Source organism: Meleagris gallopavo, chromosome 4 (assembly GCF_000146605.3).
Source record: "Meleagris gallopavo isolate NT-WF06-2002-E0010 breed Aviagen turkey brand Nicholas breeding stock chromosome 4, Turkey_5.1, whole genome shotgun sequence".
In the NCBI taxonomy this organism is placed as follows: Eukaryota; Metazoa; Chordata; class Aves; order Galliformes; family Phasianidae; genus Meleagris; species Meleagris gallopavo.
The window spans coordinates 37660469-37678048 of record NC_015014.2 but is presented as its reverse complement, the minus strand read 5'-3'; the positions used below and the strand labels follow the sequence as shown (position 1 = coordinate 37678048).

At 37.8% G+C, this 17580-nt stretch overlaps 1 protein-coding gene across 7 annotated transcripts in view; it reads right to left on the bottom strand.

Annotated features, from left to right (window-relative positions):
* Positions 1-17580, bottom strand: part of PDLIM5 (PDZ and LIM domain 5) — a 112344-nt gene that overhangs the window by 20862 nt on the left and 73902 nt on the right. For 3 of the 7 annotated variants that reach the window (XM_010710007.2, XM_010710014.2, XM_031553112.1), the window contains 5 exons: positions 14114-14314; positions 13235-13321; positions 12353-12508; positions 11376-11507; positions 5254-5441 (listed from right to left, as the gene is read on the bottom strand). In XM_010710007.2, the coding sequence (XP_010708309.1) occupies positions 5254-5441; positions 11376-11507; positions 12353-12508; positions 13235-13321; positions 14114-14314 (764 nt within the window). The remainder of the gene's footprint in view (positions 1-5253; positions 5442-11375; positions 11508-12352; positions 12509-13234; positions 13322-14113; positions 14315-17580) is intronic. The other 4 variants (XM_019614783.2, XM_010710015.2, XM_031553113.1 and 1 more) reach the window with 3 other exon arrangements.

The window sequence follows — 17580 nt, the reverse complement described above, 5'->3', positions numbered from 1 at the left end:
CAGTCCCGACTTCTGATCATCAAAGATCCTGCTGCCCATTCTGAGAGACAGTTTGTCTCCTGGCCAAACTCCAGTTTGTGTAACTGCATTTATTGGATAATTGTGCTTTCTAAAATTGTCCCAACAGTTTCAATTTGACACAGTGCTATTCACTTCCTTTCAAGATGCTGTGGGGTGTTACAATGTGCTGAGAAGCAGCTGTTACGTTTCACCAAAGAAGTGTCTGCATGGTGGGCAAAAGCAGTGCCTGTGAGTGCATCATGTGCTTGCACATTAAGACTGCAAATGCTTTGGCATTCCTTGGGGGCTGAATGGTGCTGCATAAGTTACAAAAGTTAGCTACAAAATAGTAAAATAACTCACTGTATCTAAGCTATGGGTGGACTGTGATGGAGCTAGGCCGCTGGTGAGCATTTTGTTGCTGTTGATTGCATATAATAATCTTGTCAAAAGCTTCTCTGTCTCTGGTGGGAGCTCAAAAGGAACATCATAACTTGAAAAACACAAACTGAGGTCTGCTATAAACCCTAGCCAATAAACTTCACACAGTAGCCACCACAGTTTGACTTATTCAAACAAATGGCAAGAGTGTTCTTGTCAAACTGCTGTCCAGGTGTGTATCACCACTTCATCATGTACATGTCTCACTTGCTCTGGATGTTGAGATCCTTGTACCCAATACACCAAAGATCAGGCTTGATTTGACAAGTCAGGCTTTTACCATGTTTATCCAGCTTCTATTACCATACATGAAAGAGTGAGGCAGCTATCCGCCATTTCCTTTACCAAAGCACTAAAGAATCCTGCAACATTAGGATTTAATTCCAGAAAAGGACATTGTATTGTGTTACTTTCATACTGGGTAACTAACATTGTGATTTGCTGAAATTTGAAAAATAATAATAGTAGAACAATTATGCCTAACTGACATCTTTTCCAGATGCTCTTGAAACAAACAAACAAGAAAAAAAGAACACCTTTAATCCATAATGCCATCCCACAGAAAACTTTCTACAGGCAACAATACAGAGCTCGTTTTAACCCTAAAAAATTACGCCATTCGTTTCAGCAAGTTGGGAACCTATCATGAGATCTAGACTGGCTCTTGCCATTCTCAATGTCCACTACCACTCAGAGTGCTCAAAGTTGTTTCACAAAAAAAAATGAAATGTTGCTCTTAAAGGAGGTCACTAAAGATTTTAAGGAGGAGAGCTTGAGAAAGGCACACTGATTCATAGACATCTGAAACAATTTTCATGCTACTGTCCAGGAGAATAAACCAAATGCTCCTCTGGGGAGGGCAGAAGCTTGCCATCAGGGAACATATGGTGCTCCCATGTTTAGCACAAGTGTTCACATATACCCTGCAAGCAGTCTCCTACAGCATACAAGGATAATTGAGATCTATAGATGCTATCACTGCAAGATCACTTGGATCAAGGTTGACATCTGCACTGAGAAAACCTATGCCTGGGGTATCTCCAAGTTCACTATGTGAGCCACACATTGTAGACAGTTTTTGCACTTTCAAACCTCTCAGCATAATCCTAAAACAAAACAAAAAAATCTAAGCCAAAACCAAACACAAGAAGCCACACAACTTTTCTTAATATTAAGGGTATTCTCTGATAGCCTATCCAAGAAAGGGAGGTGCCAGTTAAAGGCTTAAGGATGCCTTCTGACCAAATGACTATTGTGTGCAATTGGACACCTTAATAAATAAAATCACTGGTAATATTTATGCCATAAAACAGCAGACTACATCTTCCCCAAATACAAACAAAATCCTGTAACATGTCTGCTTAGCTGTGGAAATAACTTAGTGCTATGTACAATATTCATTAGAAGAGTGAGTATGACTAGACCTACAAAACTGTACTCCAAAGGAGTTTCTATTATTAATAGCATACTGATACACATTTGCATAAGACTATGCCTTGATTCCTATTTCCCACGCTAGACTACAACTATGAAATCAATTAGACTCAAAGGGAAAGGTTTCTATTTGTTTAAAATTTTGTCAGATCCACAACCTGCAAGGCCAAATTTTGCTTGGCCTGTGAAGCGTTGGCAATTTTACTTGAAAAGAAACGTCAAGCTCACAGACTGCAAACAAATAGCAGAATTAGTGACTGAAATCCAAATACGCCCTGAAACAGTTATAGTCTTTCTTCAACATTTGACTAATTTTACCAAAACACTCAGCTAATTAAAAGGTTTTACTTGTCAGACTGCTGGTTTCAGCCTTACTAAGCAAGCTTAGGCACAATGAAACCATGGGAATTTTTGTTTTTATGGAATACATGCCTGAGAAAGACTGCCATCAGTCTCCGCTCTAACACTGCTGTAACCACGTTTAGGTCTCTTCTAACTGCTAGTTTTGCATTACTGACCTCGTGAGTGACTGGGGCAGCATGTGACAGAAAAAGCCAAGGGTGACCTTATGACAGGTCTATGGGTCCAGCTTGCAGTGAAACTTTTATAACCTCCGGACAAGTTTCAGATGCCTAGGCAGCTGTCACAATCTCAGTGAAATCAAGAATTGTTTCTTTTTTCTTTTCTTTTTTTTTTTCCTTCTTTTTCAGCCTAAGAAGCTTGGCTAGTGAGTGGCTAGGTGCATCACTTCCTCACACATGGGCAGATGAAGGTACCTCCAGACTGATAAGTCAAATAATTTAAGATGGAGGAAAAAATAGAAGGAAGAAAAAAGGGCATTTTGACATTTCTGAAATGTCCATTTTACATTTACATTTCAGAAAGAAGCTCCACGAATAAGGAATGAGTACAGACTGGCTGTCCACTTTAGGAAGCATTAGATTTTCAATCTCTCTCTCTACTACACATTTTATTTCTTGCTCCCTCAGTATTTCTGAAGCAGGTAAGACTTTGCTTTTTTGGCAGTGAACTTGAGGCAAGATATTCTCAGGTTTTCTAGCACAAAGCATAAAGCAAGACAGCACAGTTCTCATATTCCCAGCACCACCTTTTATATCATTGCACATCACCCTGAACAGGGATGCAAGGAATGTGCCATATTTCTCTACCTTTGTTTGTCCAAAAAGGTATTTGTTACCCAACATCTTGTATGGTCAGCCTCTTCCCTTGTGCCTGCCGCTGCGGGGAACAGCACTGATCATAACTGGCTCAAATCTGGGGTTCAAGTGACCTGGTTGCATCTCCCAGTGTACAGGCTCATACCTTCATTTTGGACTGCCAGATCTTAACATAGATGCCTTGAAAGTTGTTTTATATAAACTTTGAACTTTTAAAAATAGACTTCTCATTCAATATGTATACATGTAAAACCTGCAAATGCCTGAAAGTGATGAAAAAAGCAAGAGCCAGATGCAAGTTCTAGTAACTAACTGCGGACTTTGCAATTCTGTCAACTTCTACATTCTACAAAATTATTTTAAATATGTTGAAATGGCACACAAAGTTGTTTGGGTTATTTTTTAAGCTTTTCTAGTGAATATCAACCAAATCTGCATGCCTAGCTTTTACCCACACTGATCTAATTGATACTCCTAAGGTGAAAGAAGGGATTTTCAAATCATCCAGAGCAGAGGCCCAGATTTCCACAGATGTACAGAATAAAGTGAAATTTAATTCATCCTTACTTATCTTTCTCCATCATGCAGCAGTCATCAGCACCTCAAAAAATTATTTCAAACAATACTTGCATTAATGGCAAAGCACAATAGTAGGAGTTGCTGTGAAATACCTAACAATATTCTGAAAATGGGTGTGGTACTGTTGAAACCCAAAGTTGACCATTGTGGTGGTTGGTTGTTAGTTAGTTAGTTAGTTTGTTTGTTGTGCACATGAAAGAAATTAATCCCTTTGTGGGACAGAGAAAGGAGTTACACCAAACATGTAACACAGTCACTTCTAAAAATGAAGGATTATCATATTCCCACAATGCTTGCTTGAAGTACATGCTATCAAAAGTAACTTTAAAAAGATTTTCCAATGATAGCTTACTCAAAGTCAGAAAACAAAATTTGACGTCTTTACCTTGTCCTTAAGATGTTTGACAGGGTAGTATAGAAATGACAGCATATTGCCATCTCGAGGCTCCATAGCAGTACTGCATGTTCAAAATGTCTATTTGTCACCAGGCACAACAGTAATTTTAAGCCATATGCGCCAAAGGCTCCATTATAAACATACATCATTAACAACATATGTTTTATCTTTATTTTTATGCCATGGCCTCTGCAGATCCCTTTCTGGGCTGGGTATACTTTAAAGAAGGAAAATCCTTAAGAGTAAAATTTTAAGGGAAAAAAAAAGAAAGAAAAAAAGAAAAGAAAAAGCAATTTTAGCATTGCATCCCTTTTCAGAAGGAGAATCGATAGTATTCATCTCATTATTACCAGAAAATCTGCAGTCTAAATTTAATTAGTAATACAGATTTCCCGATTCCTTTGAAATTAATACTAAAGTTTAGTTCAGCACCAAAGACAGATTCAATTTAAGAAACAAGTTACATTAAGAGATTATCTAAAATCACTGCATGTAATATTATGAAAAAATATATACAGAATTACACATATTGTATTTCTTGAAATGCATACAATAATAAGACAGGAGCTTCCATAAAGAAAATAGCATGCTTACCAGACATTTTAGTGTTGGCATAAAGCAATAAAAAATCACAAAACTGAATTCGAAGGCAACAGCCATGCTAGTGATCATTATAAGAACCCACCTGTAAATAAACCCTTATGTCATAAATTGCATAACATTGGCATCCTCCATGAATAAAATCTGCAAATGCCAAATATATAGCCACTTTCATGTTTTAGTCTTTTTTTCCTTTTTTATTTTTTATTTTTTTAACATTGACTTCAGAGGAGATCACTTGGGAAACACGCGTCTCTGTTGATATACTCCTTGAAATCACAGAGAATATGTTCTGTTGAATTTACAGTCATATGGGGAATACCAAGTTAAAATTGTATTTGTACATATGTGATTGTTATACATAATTTTGACAGAAGGTCAAAGACATTGGATTTTGCCTGTTTGTGAAACCAATTGCATCTATAAGGATGCTTTCATAAGGCTATTCATTTACTAGAGCTTCTGTGCTGTTCTTCTTCTCTTTGTTAAACAAAATTTCTTCTACTCAAAACACACGAGTATCCCTTTGAAGGCAGCTGTTCTTACACCTCTAATCAAGCACATCTTACTGAGCTCTCTGAGGGTCTTTAACCAAACAAGAAAAAATACCTCACTGCAAGTTACCTGCTTGACTTGGAGGCTGCCAGCCCGAGTACTTGGCACCGCTTGGCGGTCCTGTTAGCTTGGGCACTGAAGGAGATGTGGCGTTGTTGGTGGGGGTAGGTCTAGGATCTGGGCTTTCATGGCTGGCAGACACATTCCTCACTGAAGTGGCAGTATGAGTGGCAGGTGGAGTAGGCTCCATGGAATCACTGTTCAGAAATGAGGGAGAAAGAAATAGGATGTATGGTCAAGTAGTGCCTTGACCATACAACATGCAAGCACTCTGACACATTATGAGGCCAAAACATAAATTACCTTGATTTTTGTCTCCAGATTTGCAGGGTTAACAAGTTTCACAATGAAAAGAGTATATCTGAATGTTCAGTTTAGTGAGTAATAGCTATTGTAATTAAAGTCTTTTGCTAACAGAGGTAGCTGTCGCTGATGCTCCAGTTGATTTGCTATATGCAGTGCTTACAAGTCCAGTGAAGCACAAAGTGCATTCTGTTACATTCAACTGCTAAAAGATGTTCAGACATCTGAAGCATTTACAGGGTAAGTTAGCCTTCTCAAAAGCTTAGTATACAAGTCTTTTTAACAACAGATTCTGAGGAAGTAGAGATACTGAATAAAAATGCCTTTGCAGACTGAAAGAAAAAGGATAGGAAGACATTATCTGCCATTAAGCAGCAGCTCAATGTTACTGACAAAGTAGTTTAGGAGACTGGCTCCTAAAACTATCTGTAAGTTCATTGTCACAGAAGTATCATTCTAAGTTGTTGAGATCATTTGACACATAACTCATCAAACCAATGGACCACTCGCTGGATAAGGAACTGGCTGGTCGCACTCAGAGAGTTGTGTCCAGTGGCTCAATGTCCAAGTAGATGACAAATGGCATTCCACAGGGATTGGTGGTGGGACTGGGGCTTTTTAATGGTTTTGTAGGCAATACGGACAGTGGGATCAAGCGCAACCTCAGTAAATTTGTAGATGACACCAAGCTGAGTGGTGCAGTTGACATGCTAGAGGGAAGGGATGCCATCCAGAGGGACCTGGACAGGCTTGAGAGGTGGGCCCATGAACAGCTCATGAAATTCAACAAGGTCAAGTGCACCTGGGTCAGGGCAATCTCAAGCACCGAAACAGCTTGGGTGGAGAATGGCTTGAGAGCAGACTTGATGGGACAAGCTAAAATTACTCAAATTCATGCTTCAGAACTAATTCCTAAACATTTTTACTTTATCTCCTTTTATGTCAGAAAGCACTCAAACTTCAACTATTTTTATCCATCTTTATTAATAGTTATGTATCTGAAAGAAATGAATTGGTTATGGAAAAGAACTGCAGTTCATTTTTTGTTAGAAGATCGAAGAAGGAATGATGAACCTTGTGTATTTACCAAATTCCACATAAGCAGCTTTCTCAGACTTTCTCAGCAACAGTGAAAATGCTCAGGTTATTCTGATGTCAAAACACTTCTACTGTCATTAACGTCAAGCCTAGCTTCTACCTCTAGTTTTAACCTTTTAGCTTTGTTTTATAATTCAAATGATTTCTTCTCCACTTAATTAATACTTATAGCAAGAAAAAAGTCCATATTGAAAGTTAACATATGTTATCACTGCAAACGTTATTCTAAACTTAGGATAGAAAAACACTTGGTCTTTCCAAAATACAAAGAACACATGTTCCTACATGTAACCAGAAGAGTCATATTCATTATAAGAAAGATGGTACAAGGTACTGAGAGCTTACTAGATGCAATAGAGGGGTGATGAGTGGGAAGCATGTGTGGAAGGAAGTAGGTCCAGGATCACTTTCTCAGAGATAGCTCCTAGATATCTGCAGCCATGCTTCCTTTTGAAAATCAAGTGCTGAGAACACTTCAGAAGTATTCTAGGAAATTAGTACTGGAAAATCCTCCTGAACATATTCAGACATTTTGATACTCTCCCTTCAAAAAGCAAAGAGAAGAAAAACAGATGGTATGGGGTTATAGATGCCTAAACCTCCACCCATCCTTAAAAGGAAACTCTTGTACAGAGCTGTGTATCAGAAATACATGCTTTAAAGAAAATAACTATGTCTCACGCTGTTGTTAGCCAAAGGAAGAGCTGTGCTCCTAGCAGAAAATTAAATACAGGTCATCATATAACTTCTAGCGCTGCTGAAATGGTAACAAGAGACAAATCTCAGACTTTCCTGAGCAGACTTTTTCTAATGCAAGTTCAAGATAGTAAGGTATCCATCAGCAAACATCATCAACCAAGCCTCAGCATGTACTAGTAACTCAGTCTGGTACATCAGCATTTTCCAAATAGTTCTCTGGGTTACAAATGATATTTTCACTCCCACTTGTTGCCCAGAAAGCTGTGTGAATTGGGAACAAATCCCATGAGGTCTGAAGCAGCTTGCCGACAGGGAAGGTCACATAACATCTAAGAGTCTGTAAGAGCTTTCTTCATATGGCCAGGAATTCTGTGAGGTTATTTTCCCTTACGAACAATAAATCTTTTAAGACAAAAACAAGACAAAGAAAAAAAAAGATGAAAAGATGTGAGCAAATCATTCTTCTTGGTTGTTGGCACCACCAAGTGGAATGTGATAGCCTTGATTCTGCTTTAAAGAGTCTGCAACAAATATATATACATAAACAAACTATTAAGAGTTCCTTTGTGTTAAAAATTACTACCTGCCAGTTACCCGTTCATCCCAAGCAGGCATAGAGTATATACTGCAGGAACTTATATAACTCCTAAAATGTATGCACAATGCTTGATAGAAGCTCTGAAGAAATGAGAAACTTTTAATATGAGATTTTTGAGGCTTTTATACTGAATAAACTTTGAAATGTAGCAGTCGGGGAAGAATGAGTTCTCATCTCCTGGGCCAAGTAAACTGTTGCACAAATGCCTCTCCAAAGAGTTACATACAGCAGGATATCAGCACAGCTGAGATAAAACTTGATCCTAAAATATTAGTTTCTTGCTTTTAGTTACATTGTTTAAGTCATATATAACTCATGACATATCTTGTCTGGTATCTACATTCACACTACCTGAAGATACATGCAGAATATCAGATATCAGAAAAAGCCAGGCATGAGAATTATAAAACCCCACAAATGAAGGAAGACCGTTGTCTTACTCTCTTGCAAAAATACAAGAAATACTAAGTGCTAAATGTATTCCTACTGCTATTGCAAACCCAGAGTCACATTCAACTTCTAAAAATGGCATTTACATTTTATTTTAGTCTAACAGCGTTCCAGTAACTTGCAAGAAGGAAAAATGTGCAAAACAAAATAAAAGAGCAAAGAAAGCTGTGTGGGCAGAAGTTTTTTTCCATATCAAGTTACAGTAAGGACATACATTACCCTTACATAAGCAGTGGTCTGCACAAAAAGAATTCAAAACTTCTTTCAGAATAAATATTCTCCAACAGGTTCAGACTGTCTTCTTTTCAAGTAATTGTACACTACATTGGGTCAGGTACCTAAAGCAAAAGTCACATCTACATCTATTCTTGCTAATGTTTCCCAAAACTTCAGGGATTTTTTTGCCATGTGGTTTAATTTTAGGGAAAACTTTAAATTCTTAGAGAGTCAAGATATTAAAGACATTGGTTCCTTTGATTTATATATGCAGTTTTGGGGTGGAGGGGGTTGAGATTAAAAAAAAAATTATCAACAAACCCTATAAAACTTAAGGATCCATTGCCAACAGGATGACCAGTTCATAAAATACTGCATGGATACACTATACAACAACAAAACACAACACATTCTGAGGGATCTGGCAGAGGAATAAAATGTGTAGAAGTTTAACATTACTTCAGGCCAGTTAACAACAGATATTGCATTAGTCACAAAAATGCCAAATTTTCCAGAAGCTATGCAGCACAGTGATGTTTAAGATAGCAAGCTTTTCAGAATAGAGATGAAGTGAAAGAGATTCAATAGAAATAATTCCCCTCCTGCAGAACAAGACCTAAATGCTGTTTTTGATGTATTTACAACCGTCTTGTGTTCTTTCCTAAAGACAGTGCAAACATAAGCTATCTCAGAAAATAGATTCATTACCCTCTTGTGAAAAGTATTTAACATAGAGTTAGAAAACACAAAACTTGAAGTTGTTGAAGCTTATTTACCTTGGCTGTCTCGGTTGCGCCAGTTGTTTTTTGAACAAGTCAGTGTATCATATGATGCCATACCCTCATCTCTTTATGGACATAAGATTTTAGCTCTACTCACACACCAGCTATTGTATTGTGTCATTAAGTGAGCTGTTGTTTAAAATAAATTTTCAGCACTGTATTTGTGCAGATATTACATTTCATTAGACTGATGGTAATGCAAAGACATTTTAATATCTAGTTTATCATAGAATCATAGAATCACTCAGGTTGGAAAAGACCTTAGAGATCATCAAGTCCAACCGTGACCTAACCATAATACCCTAACAATCCTCCACTAAATCATGTGCCTGAGCACCACATCCAAACGGTTTTTAAACACATTCAGGGACAGTGACTCAATCACATCCCTAGCAAGCATATTCCAGTGTTTAACAACCCTTTCTGTAAAGAAGTGTTTCCTTTTATCCAACCTAAACTTACCCTTCCTTCTCCTGACGTAACTATAAGCATAATTTGCCTTTTGCTTCTATTTTTGCTACATGTTTCTCAGCCTATACAATGAGACTGCGTTCCTTCCCTAGTTATGATGAGGTATCAGAAAGCCTAATTTCCATGGCTCCATCTAGTGTCAATCTCTTCTTCCTTTAGTGGCACTGACAGCCCAAGACAACAACAAAATTAGACACTCTTACCCTAGTATGTTGTGCACAGTTTTATATCAACACCAGTTATTTATGCATTTACATCTCCAAAAGTGCAATTCCCAAATCAGGAGAGTTTCTACTTGGCTCGTGAGCAAAAAGTGGATGAACAAAGACAGTTTCACAATCTACAATTGAAATGCTTACATTCTTGTAACAAGCCAAATTCACTTGCAGCTTATGCCACAAACACAGAACATCAGTGAGTAAAAGAGAGTCAGAGAATTAATTTTCACCACCATTATTTGCTCTACTAAAGTATCAGCAAATAAATAACACAGATAAAGAATAAAGTCTTGCTGGCAGCATGCCTTGGACTTCATCTGTGTTGCACAGACATCAGAATTGCTACAGAGAATTTTTCTTTCGGAGAAAATTTTGATATAGCTTAACATTATCTTTGTGTGTCTAATAACACTATTTTCCTCCCAAAAGTCAGGGCTGCTTTAGCCTTTTTCAGTGACTCAAGTCACCCTGGAAGCTATGAAGAAGGAGGCAAATGACTAATACATAACACTTTTTCAATATTAAGTGGTGTTCGGCTCTATCTTTAATTGAGCCTTATCTCCTGAAGTGTATTACTCCTGTGAAAATGCAAGTAAGCGCATGAAAATCCACAGATTATGTCTCCCTTAGCGCAGCTTAGTACGTACTGTCCTTTAAAATATCTGCCAAAGATTTTCCCTTCTGAGGCTGAAGTCAATTACAAAGCATCAGCTTTTCACAGGAGCTGGTGTTAACATAGCTGTGGTCAAGAAACGAGAACAAAACGTCCTGTGCACTGAGCAGAATCAGAGTTGGAACAAAGAGCCTGGACAGCAAATAATTTTTAAAGGACTTATTTGCTGCACCACATGCCAGCTATTTGATTTCATACATTAAAAACAAGCTTTGAAAAATAGCAGCATCCCAGGAACACTTTCAGCAACATACAGCTTGCCCAAGGAATCGTTGCAAATAATTCATCTGGGTAGAGCTTTCATGCCATTTCTTCTCCAGTCAGTTATTTAGTAATAGTGCCAACCAACACAACACAAACAGTACCATGCCTCTCAGAAGTGCACCAGATACCCAACTCTAGACTTAGTATGGTGGATTTACATAAATAGCATTGGCAGGACCAGGGTGCAGATTAGTTCTGCAAACAGGTGAAACCAACAGGATTTGGGGCTGGGTATATTATGCCAAAGTCCACAACAGGCAGACTACTGAAAACATGCAGACAACAGAAACAGGCTTTGAAGTTGAAGCTGGTTCTTTGCAAGTCCTCAGTGTCAACCACATGCAACATCAGGACAATACCTCTTGCTCTTTGGCAACTCCAGAGCACTTGTTGACTTCCTGGAGGGCCTGCTGGCTTGTAGAGGAGGTTTAGTGACAGGGGTGATGAGCAGAGCATCCAAGAGCAAGCGGTAGGCACTAGGTTCTGAGAGCCTAACAAGCATTTGAAAAGACCATGCAAAGAAATTAGCTGACTGAACAGATTTCAGGTTGGCTGGGATTAACTGAAAAATCAGATAAATGAAAGATTCTGAAGGTTCTACAGCAGTATGGATAAAATGAACTGAGAAATGCCATTCAAATAAGTGGTCTTCAAAGTGTGTGTACACACTCCAATGTGGTGCAAGAAAACTCACCACAGTATGAGAAACATATTTAACTTTCATTTTTTTATCTTTAATAACATAATTTTTAAAGGCTCACTTAATCTTTTCCCTCTTTTCTTTTTTCTTTTTTTTCTTTTTTTTTTAACTATCTGGCTTTGTGTATTGTCCATAATGTATGGATATGTAGATTAGTACAAAGGGTCATGTATACAGTTTAGAAATTAAAAAAAATATACATATATTGGGAATACATGTTCAAAAATACATATATATATATATTTTTTTTTACTGATTGATGTGCATGACCAACAAAGTTGAGACTACTGATCTAAGTAATCCCTTATAAAGAGCAGTGTGATAAAGATTTAGATGCAATTCTCTAGTTGTAGTCTTCAGCATCCAAAAGCTATTGACAGATGCAGATTGTTCTTTGTCATCTGTACAACAGTTGTTATTTTCAGTTGGTTTACTGGCAGAACGACAACATGGATGTCCATAAAGATCAGGAAGGTAGAATTATTTATCGAGATTCAGAGCAGCAGTTTGGAGCTAAAATAAAAGGACACAGAAGCTTTGAAAATATTCTGACAACTCACCTACCACGGTACTGTGAAAAAACTTAAATATTCTCAAGCCAAACTATGAAAGGTTCCTTTCAGAGTTGATCTCTACCTGGCATGAACAGCAATGGCAGCAGACACAGCAGCAGCAGCCATACTCTTAATTTTTGATCTCTGCTTGACAGGAGAAAAAACAGGAACAGGAGCAGGTCCAAGCTTGGCCAGACTTCCTGAAGGACTTCCCAGAAATTCTGTTCTAGCACACAAGCTTTGAACCAACAGAGAAAACAAAGAAAGCAGAAAAGATTGACAGAGAAACAGTAAATACTGTATAGCATTAACTACTGGAAAGTGATGCTACCATAGTTTACCAGCTCTCAAAGATTTCAGGGCAACGTGTTAGCAACTTGAACACTAACACAGGAGACAGCAATTCTGGTTTTACCTACAAATAAGTTTCCACTCATCAAGTCAGAGATGAGCATCTACTAGCCTTCCAGTTGCCCATCCTAGTCTACACCTCACCCTTGGCTTGTTCCCACTGAACCCTCTGCCCATGACTGATCTCATTCTCCATGGTGTTGATGGAAAAAGTCCTGGAAGTCAGTTAGCTCACTCCATGTTTTCAGAATAAACAAACATAAAAACATTGGGATATTCACTGATACAACTTCAGCACATTTCTCCCACCCCTTAGTATTTCCCCTAATTATTATGTAGTTGGAAGGAACATGAAGAGGCAAAAATAACGCTGACTCCGAAATCAGCTCTACACTGGTGATATATAATTCAAGCTCTGTTTTAAAATTTCAAGATTACCCACAGAATTGCTGTGTATTTTTTAAATCACTTCAAAAATGAACAAAAGACTCTAAACACCTCCATTTATACAACTACATGTTACAACATGTCTTGGATTTACATGCAGAAATCCTGCCTGAAAATGTTGCATACACCCAAGGAGTCTGCCATAGCTATGCCTTGGAAGATTTACCTTGTGTGACTTATGGATGGTTTAGACTGACAGCTTGAGATATTACCGAAAGTATTTGTTTCGGAAGTAGGCACAGATGCATCATGCCTGCCCAAAAGCAGTAGGAGAAAAAAAATCATAAATCAGATATTAATTATACTTCTGGAGGTGCTAACTAAAGCTCAGAAGAAGTTCATTTAAGGATTTATACAAGCACTCCTTAGTCAATAAAGAAACCAAGTATAGTTTAATATCTTTGTTTATTAATTCTAGCATGCCAATTTGCATGTTAGAAAGGTCAAACAAATTGTTCATTAAAATTGAATGAACTCAGATACACAAATCTCCTTTCTTATATCCAGTGCCCACTCCAATAAAGCTTTATTGTTTAATTCTTCTACCCTCCCTCTTTTTGGAAGGAGTAATGGTAGACATGAGGGAAGCTATCTTTCCCTATTGGTCACTCTATTGGTCACATGAATAATTAACATTCTGCCACTTCACAAGTTGATGCTTGTACTCTGCTCCAGAAACTTCTAGTTACTGGACAATTCAGAAATGTACACTTTATAACAGAGATGACAAAACTTTGCTGGGAAGGTGAATAATATCATCAGCTTCCTAGAACAGTTACTTTCCTATCAGATCTCCAATCTATAACTTTAACTTATCTTCCCCCATCTGAAGGTCACTCTAATTTCTGATCTACTTTATCAATTTTTGCCTAATAGCTATTCCAGTTGTTAGTTGCTATATTAATTTCCAGAGCAGCATGAGAGTCAGGAGATGGCTGAGGGCTGCTCCAGCTTGACAGCATTAACATTAAAAAAAAAAATCAGGTGAAATCATATATTAAAATAGGGCTTTGATTGTGACTCTTAACAGTGGGTATCCTTGTACCTGGCAGGACGAGGAGGCACAACAGGAGTCGCTTCCACAGATGGGGTTGCAAAAGGTGGCTGCATGGCTGTAGGAGTGGGCAGAGGGGGCTCTGAGGTCTGTGTAGCCACACTGCACTTTGCAGGGAGAGGAGGCTCTGTGCCAGCTGTGCTTGGCAAAAGGACTGATGCATCAGCAGAGGGCAACTCCACAGTTATTTTCCTAGTTGATGTTAATTTGATAAAAGGTAATCATAATGAGAATACATGCGCATAATTTCCCATCAGATTTTTAAATACTGAACAGTAACAGACAGCTCCTTCTAGATAGTGTTCCTGCATCCTCTGTTACAAAAATAAGCAAGCAGCTCTTGAGGGTTTCTTTTTCTTCCCCAGGAATAAAATATTAATCCTTTGGAAATTAGACTATGCTGAAATGCATTCTTTGGAGCATATTTTACAGATGAAGTTTGAAAGCTTAAAACTAGTCTTGCTTAACCATGGAGAGTTGAACAGAGTGGATGCTGATGAGATTCAACAAGAGCAAAGCAGAGTCCTACACCTGGGGAGGAATAACCACATGCATCTGTACAGGTTAGCATTTGAGATGCTGGAAAGAAGCTCTGCAGAGGATAATGTAGTTGTCCTGGTGACCAAAAGGTTGGTTGTGAGCCAACACTGTGCCATAATGGCCAAGAAGGGATGTCCTGGGATGCATTAAAAGATGAGTGGCCAGAAGCAGTACCAGGGAGGTAATCCTGAGGGTGATAAAGTGGTGGAACAACTTGCCCTGAGAGATTATGGAATCTCCTTCTCTGGAGATATTCAAAACCCACTTGGATGCTTTCCTGTGTATCCTGCACAAGGGAACCTTGTGCTTTAGAGGGATCTCCAGAGGTCCCTTCCAACCCCCATGAGTCTATTAAAAATTTTTTGGGTAGTTCTAAGTAATTACTCAAAAATATATAATATACTTGAAAAAGAGCAAAATCTGCATATTAGAAACTCTACCTAGTGTAAGGAGATGTCACTTTAGACACTGTGGCTACTTGGCTGCTGGTATTTAAAACCTGATTAGTTGCAAGGGGATGAAGTTCACACTTGAGTAAGGCCTCCAAAGGATTCTCAAACAAAAGTCATTTGAAGTAAAAGAAAGCAGAAGGACAAGTAGCGTTCACTAAAGAAAATGAATATTTTCTCCCATATTTGATTTCCTCCTGCTTGTAATGAAAGCAAGACAACCATAAAAGATCTGGCAGTTTTGGTTCAGGTAGCCTGGGACATCCCCTTTCCCCAGCCTGACACTCACTTCTCAACTAAATAAGCAGCTCCCATCTTTGCAAGGTTCCTTTTTACATAATGACTACAGATGAGGCAATTTGTTTAGGAAAATCAATGTCAGATCTGACAAAAAGGTGATCTGTCAGACTTTAGGGAAGTACAGAAGCAGATAAAACAATTCACAACAAATGCAGAGCACACAGATTCTGGCCTTTTCTGTAATTACCCTCAAGTAGTTCATAACTTCATAAAACATCTTTGTAGATCTTCATAAGTTATAAAAAGGAGCTTGAAATACGAAAGGAGAAGAGAAATTAATAACAATGGGGATATGCTCCAAAAGGAGAGCAAGCAGACTCCAAATTTTATTCAGACGTACATACTCATTGCATTTCCATTTCTCACTTACTTTGGCAGCAGTTAGAAAAGGAATAAGGAATGACTTTTGGAGTTTCTGCAGAGAATATTCTTGGCTCTGCACTAATCAGAATATACACAACAAAAATCTAGATTAATACCTTCTACTTATTGCTAACTCTGACTATCAGGAATAATTTCATTAATGAAAGGATAAAGTAGGTCTGTAAGCCTATAAAAAGTTTTTATATAATACAGTAATCTAACGATTTGCTGGCACTGGTTCTGCTTTATATTAGTTTCATTTCTCAGGAAGTGCCAGATTCTGTGGTTTACAGAGTCTGAAGTTGCCAGGATGACCATTTAAGGTGATTTTTTGAAACTTCCTGGAAAGGCTGTAATTGCTCCTAAATATTTCATTGCTGTTAAGCTTATAGGAGGATATTGCATATATGAAATTGAGTAATAATATGTTATAAATTATAGTAATTGGCTACATTGTCATATGTCTACTTTAAGCTTTCATTAAAGACATAAAACTACAATTAAAAAAAGCATTATGTTTTATACAATGAGTCTGCTTTATAAGCAGAGAACCTAGCTTTAATCCAGTAATCGCATCCAGACCCTTCTTACATTTCACACCAAGATCTTTCTCCTTCTTGGTGGTTTGGTAGTGGGTGGTACAAATCACAGAGCTTCAGCCAAGAAAAGACAGAGCCCATTAGGAAAATAAAATCTATGCTAGTCACTGACAGTAAATGCAGGGCTTTAGAGGCAAAAACAAGTCTACTGACCTTTGGATGGACCGCATCTGCATTATTAAAAATCTGATAATGGCACCATGGATTTCTGATAGTTGCCACTTCAAAAAATATAGGATTTCTGGAGACCAGTTTTAGATGTACTCTCTATCCTAAAGAACATTGTAAGTAGCAACACTGGCTCAACAACAAAATATAAACACCAAATATAGTTGCTATACAAATTATCTCAACTTGAGAAAAGAAACAAAACTCCGTAGTTTCATCACATAGTTTACATTCTCCTTCCCACACTCAATTATAATTCTTCTGTCCCCAGCTCATTCCAAGCAAGAAATACTAATCTACTTATTTTACTGCTTGCATAAATGCTTCAGCTCTCACCCTCAACCATATTTTCAGATTAAATACAGTTACAATAACTTTGCCTCAAATTAATATGCTAACCACTGTACCTGTTTGTCAGTATATAAATTTCCCTCTTAAATGCCGCATGTGATATGTGAAATGAGCTAATACTAGGTGAGAAAGAAGGGAAAAACTATCTCAACATGCTGAAATGTAGCTGCACGCACTCTGGTGAGGAACAAGTAGCATAGTACCTAACACATCAGTAGGCAGCTAATGGGCTGCCAAACATTACTGTAACTAAACTAAAAAAAAAAACAAACAAACAACAACAAAAACCACAACAACTCTGAAACAATCTCTGTAGCAAAGCAGCACCCACACAGTACACATTCTGAAATGCTAATTGCACATCCTTGCACAGAAGTAATCTAAACTTCTGCTCTAAGGAGAGCACTGTCTGCAAGGATACAGCACAAAATACTGTACCCTATGCAGTTGTCAGATCTCAAGATGCCTTCAAAAAAAAAAAAAAAATTAACAGCATTAAGCATTTTGTAAAAAGCTGTCACCCGTGTCTCTCTCAAAGGACAGAAAAAACTGAAAAAATGTGTATCCTATCATCTCCTCCAAGTGTTTTTTCCTCCGAGAGCACAGTGACTGAGTACAAATGTTGACAAGAATCTGTCTTTACTTTCGTATTCAAAGTGTTAAGGAGAAAAATAAAACAGAAGGAAAA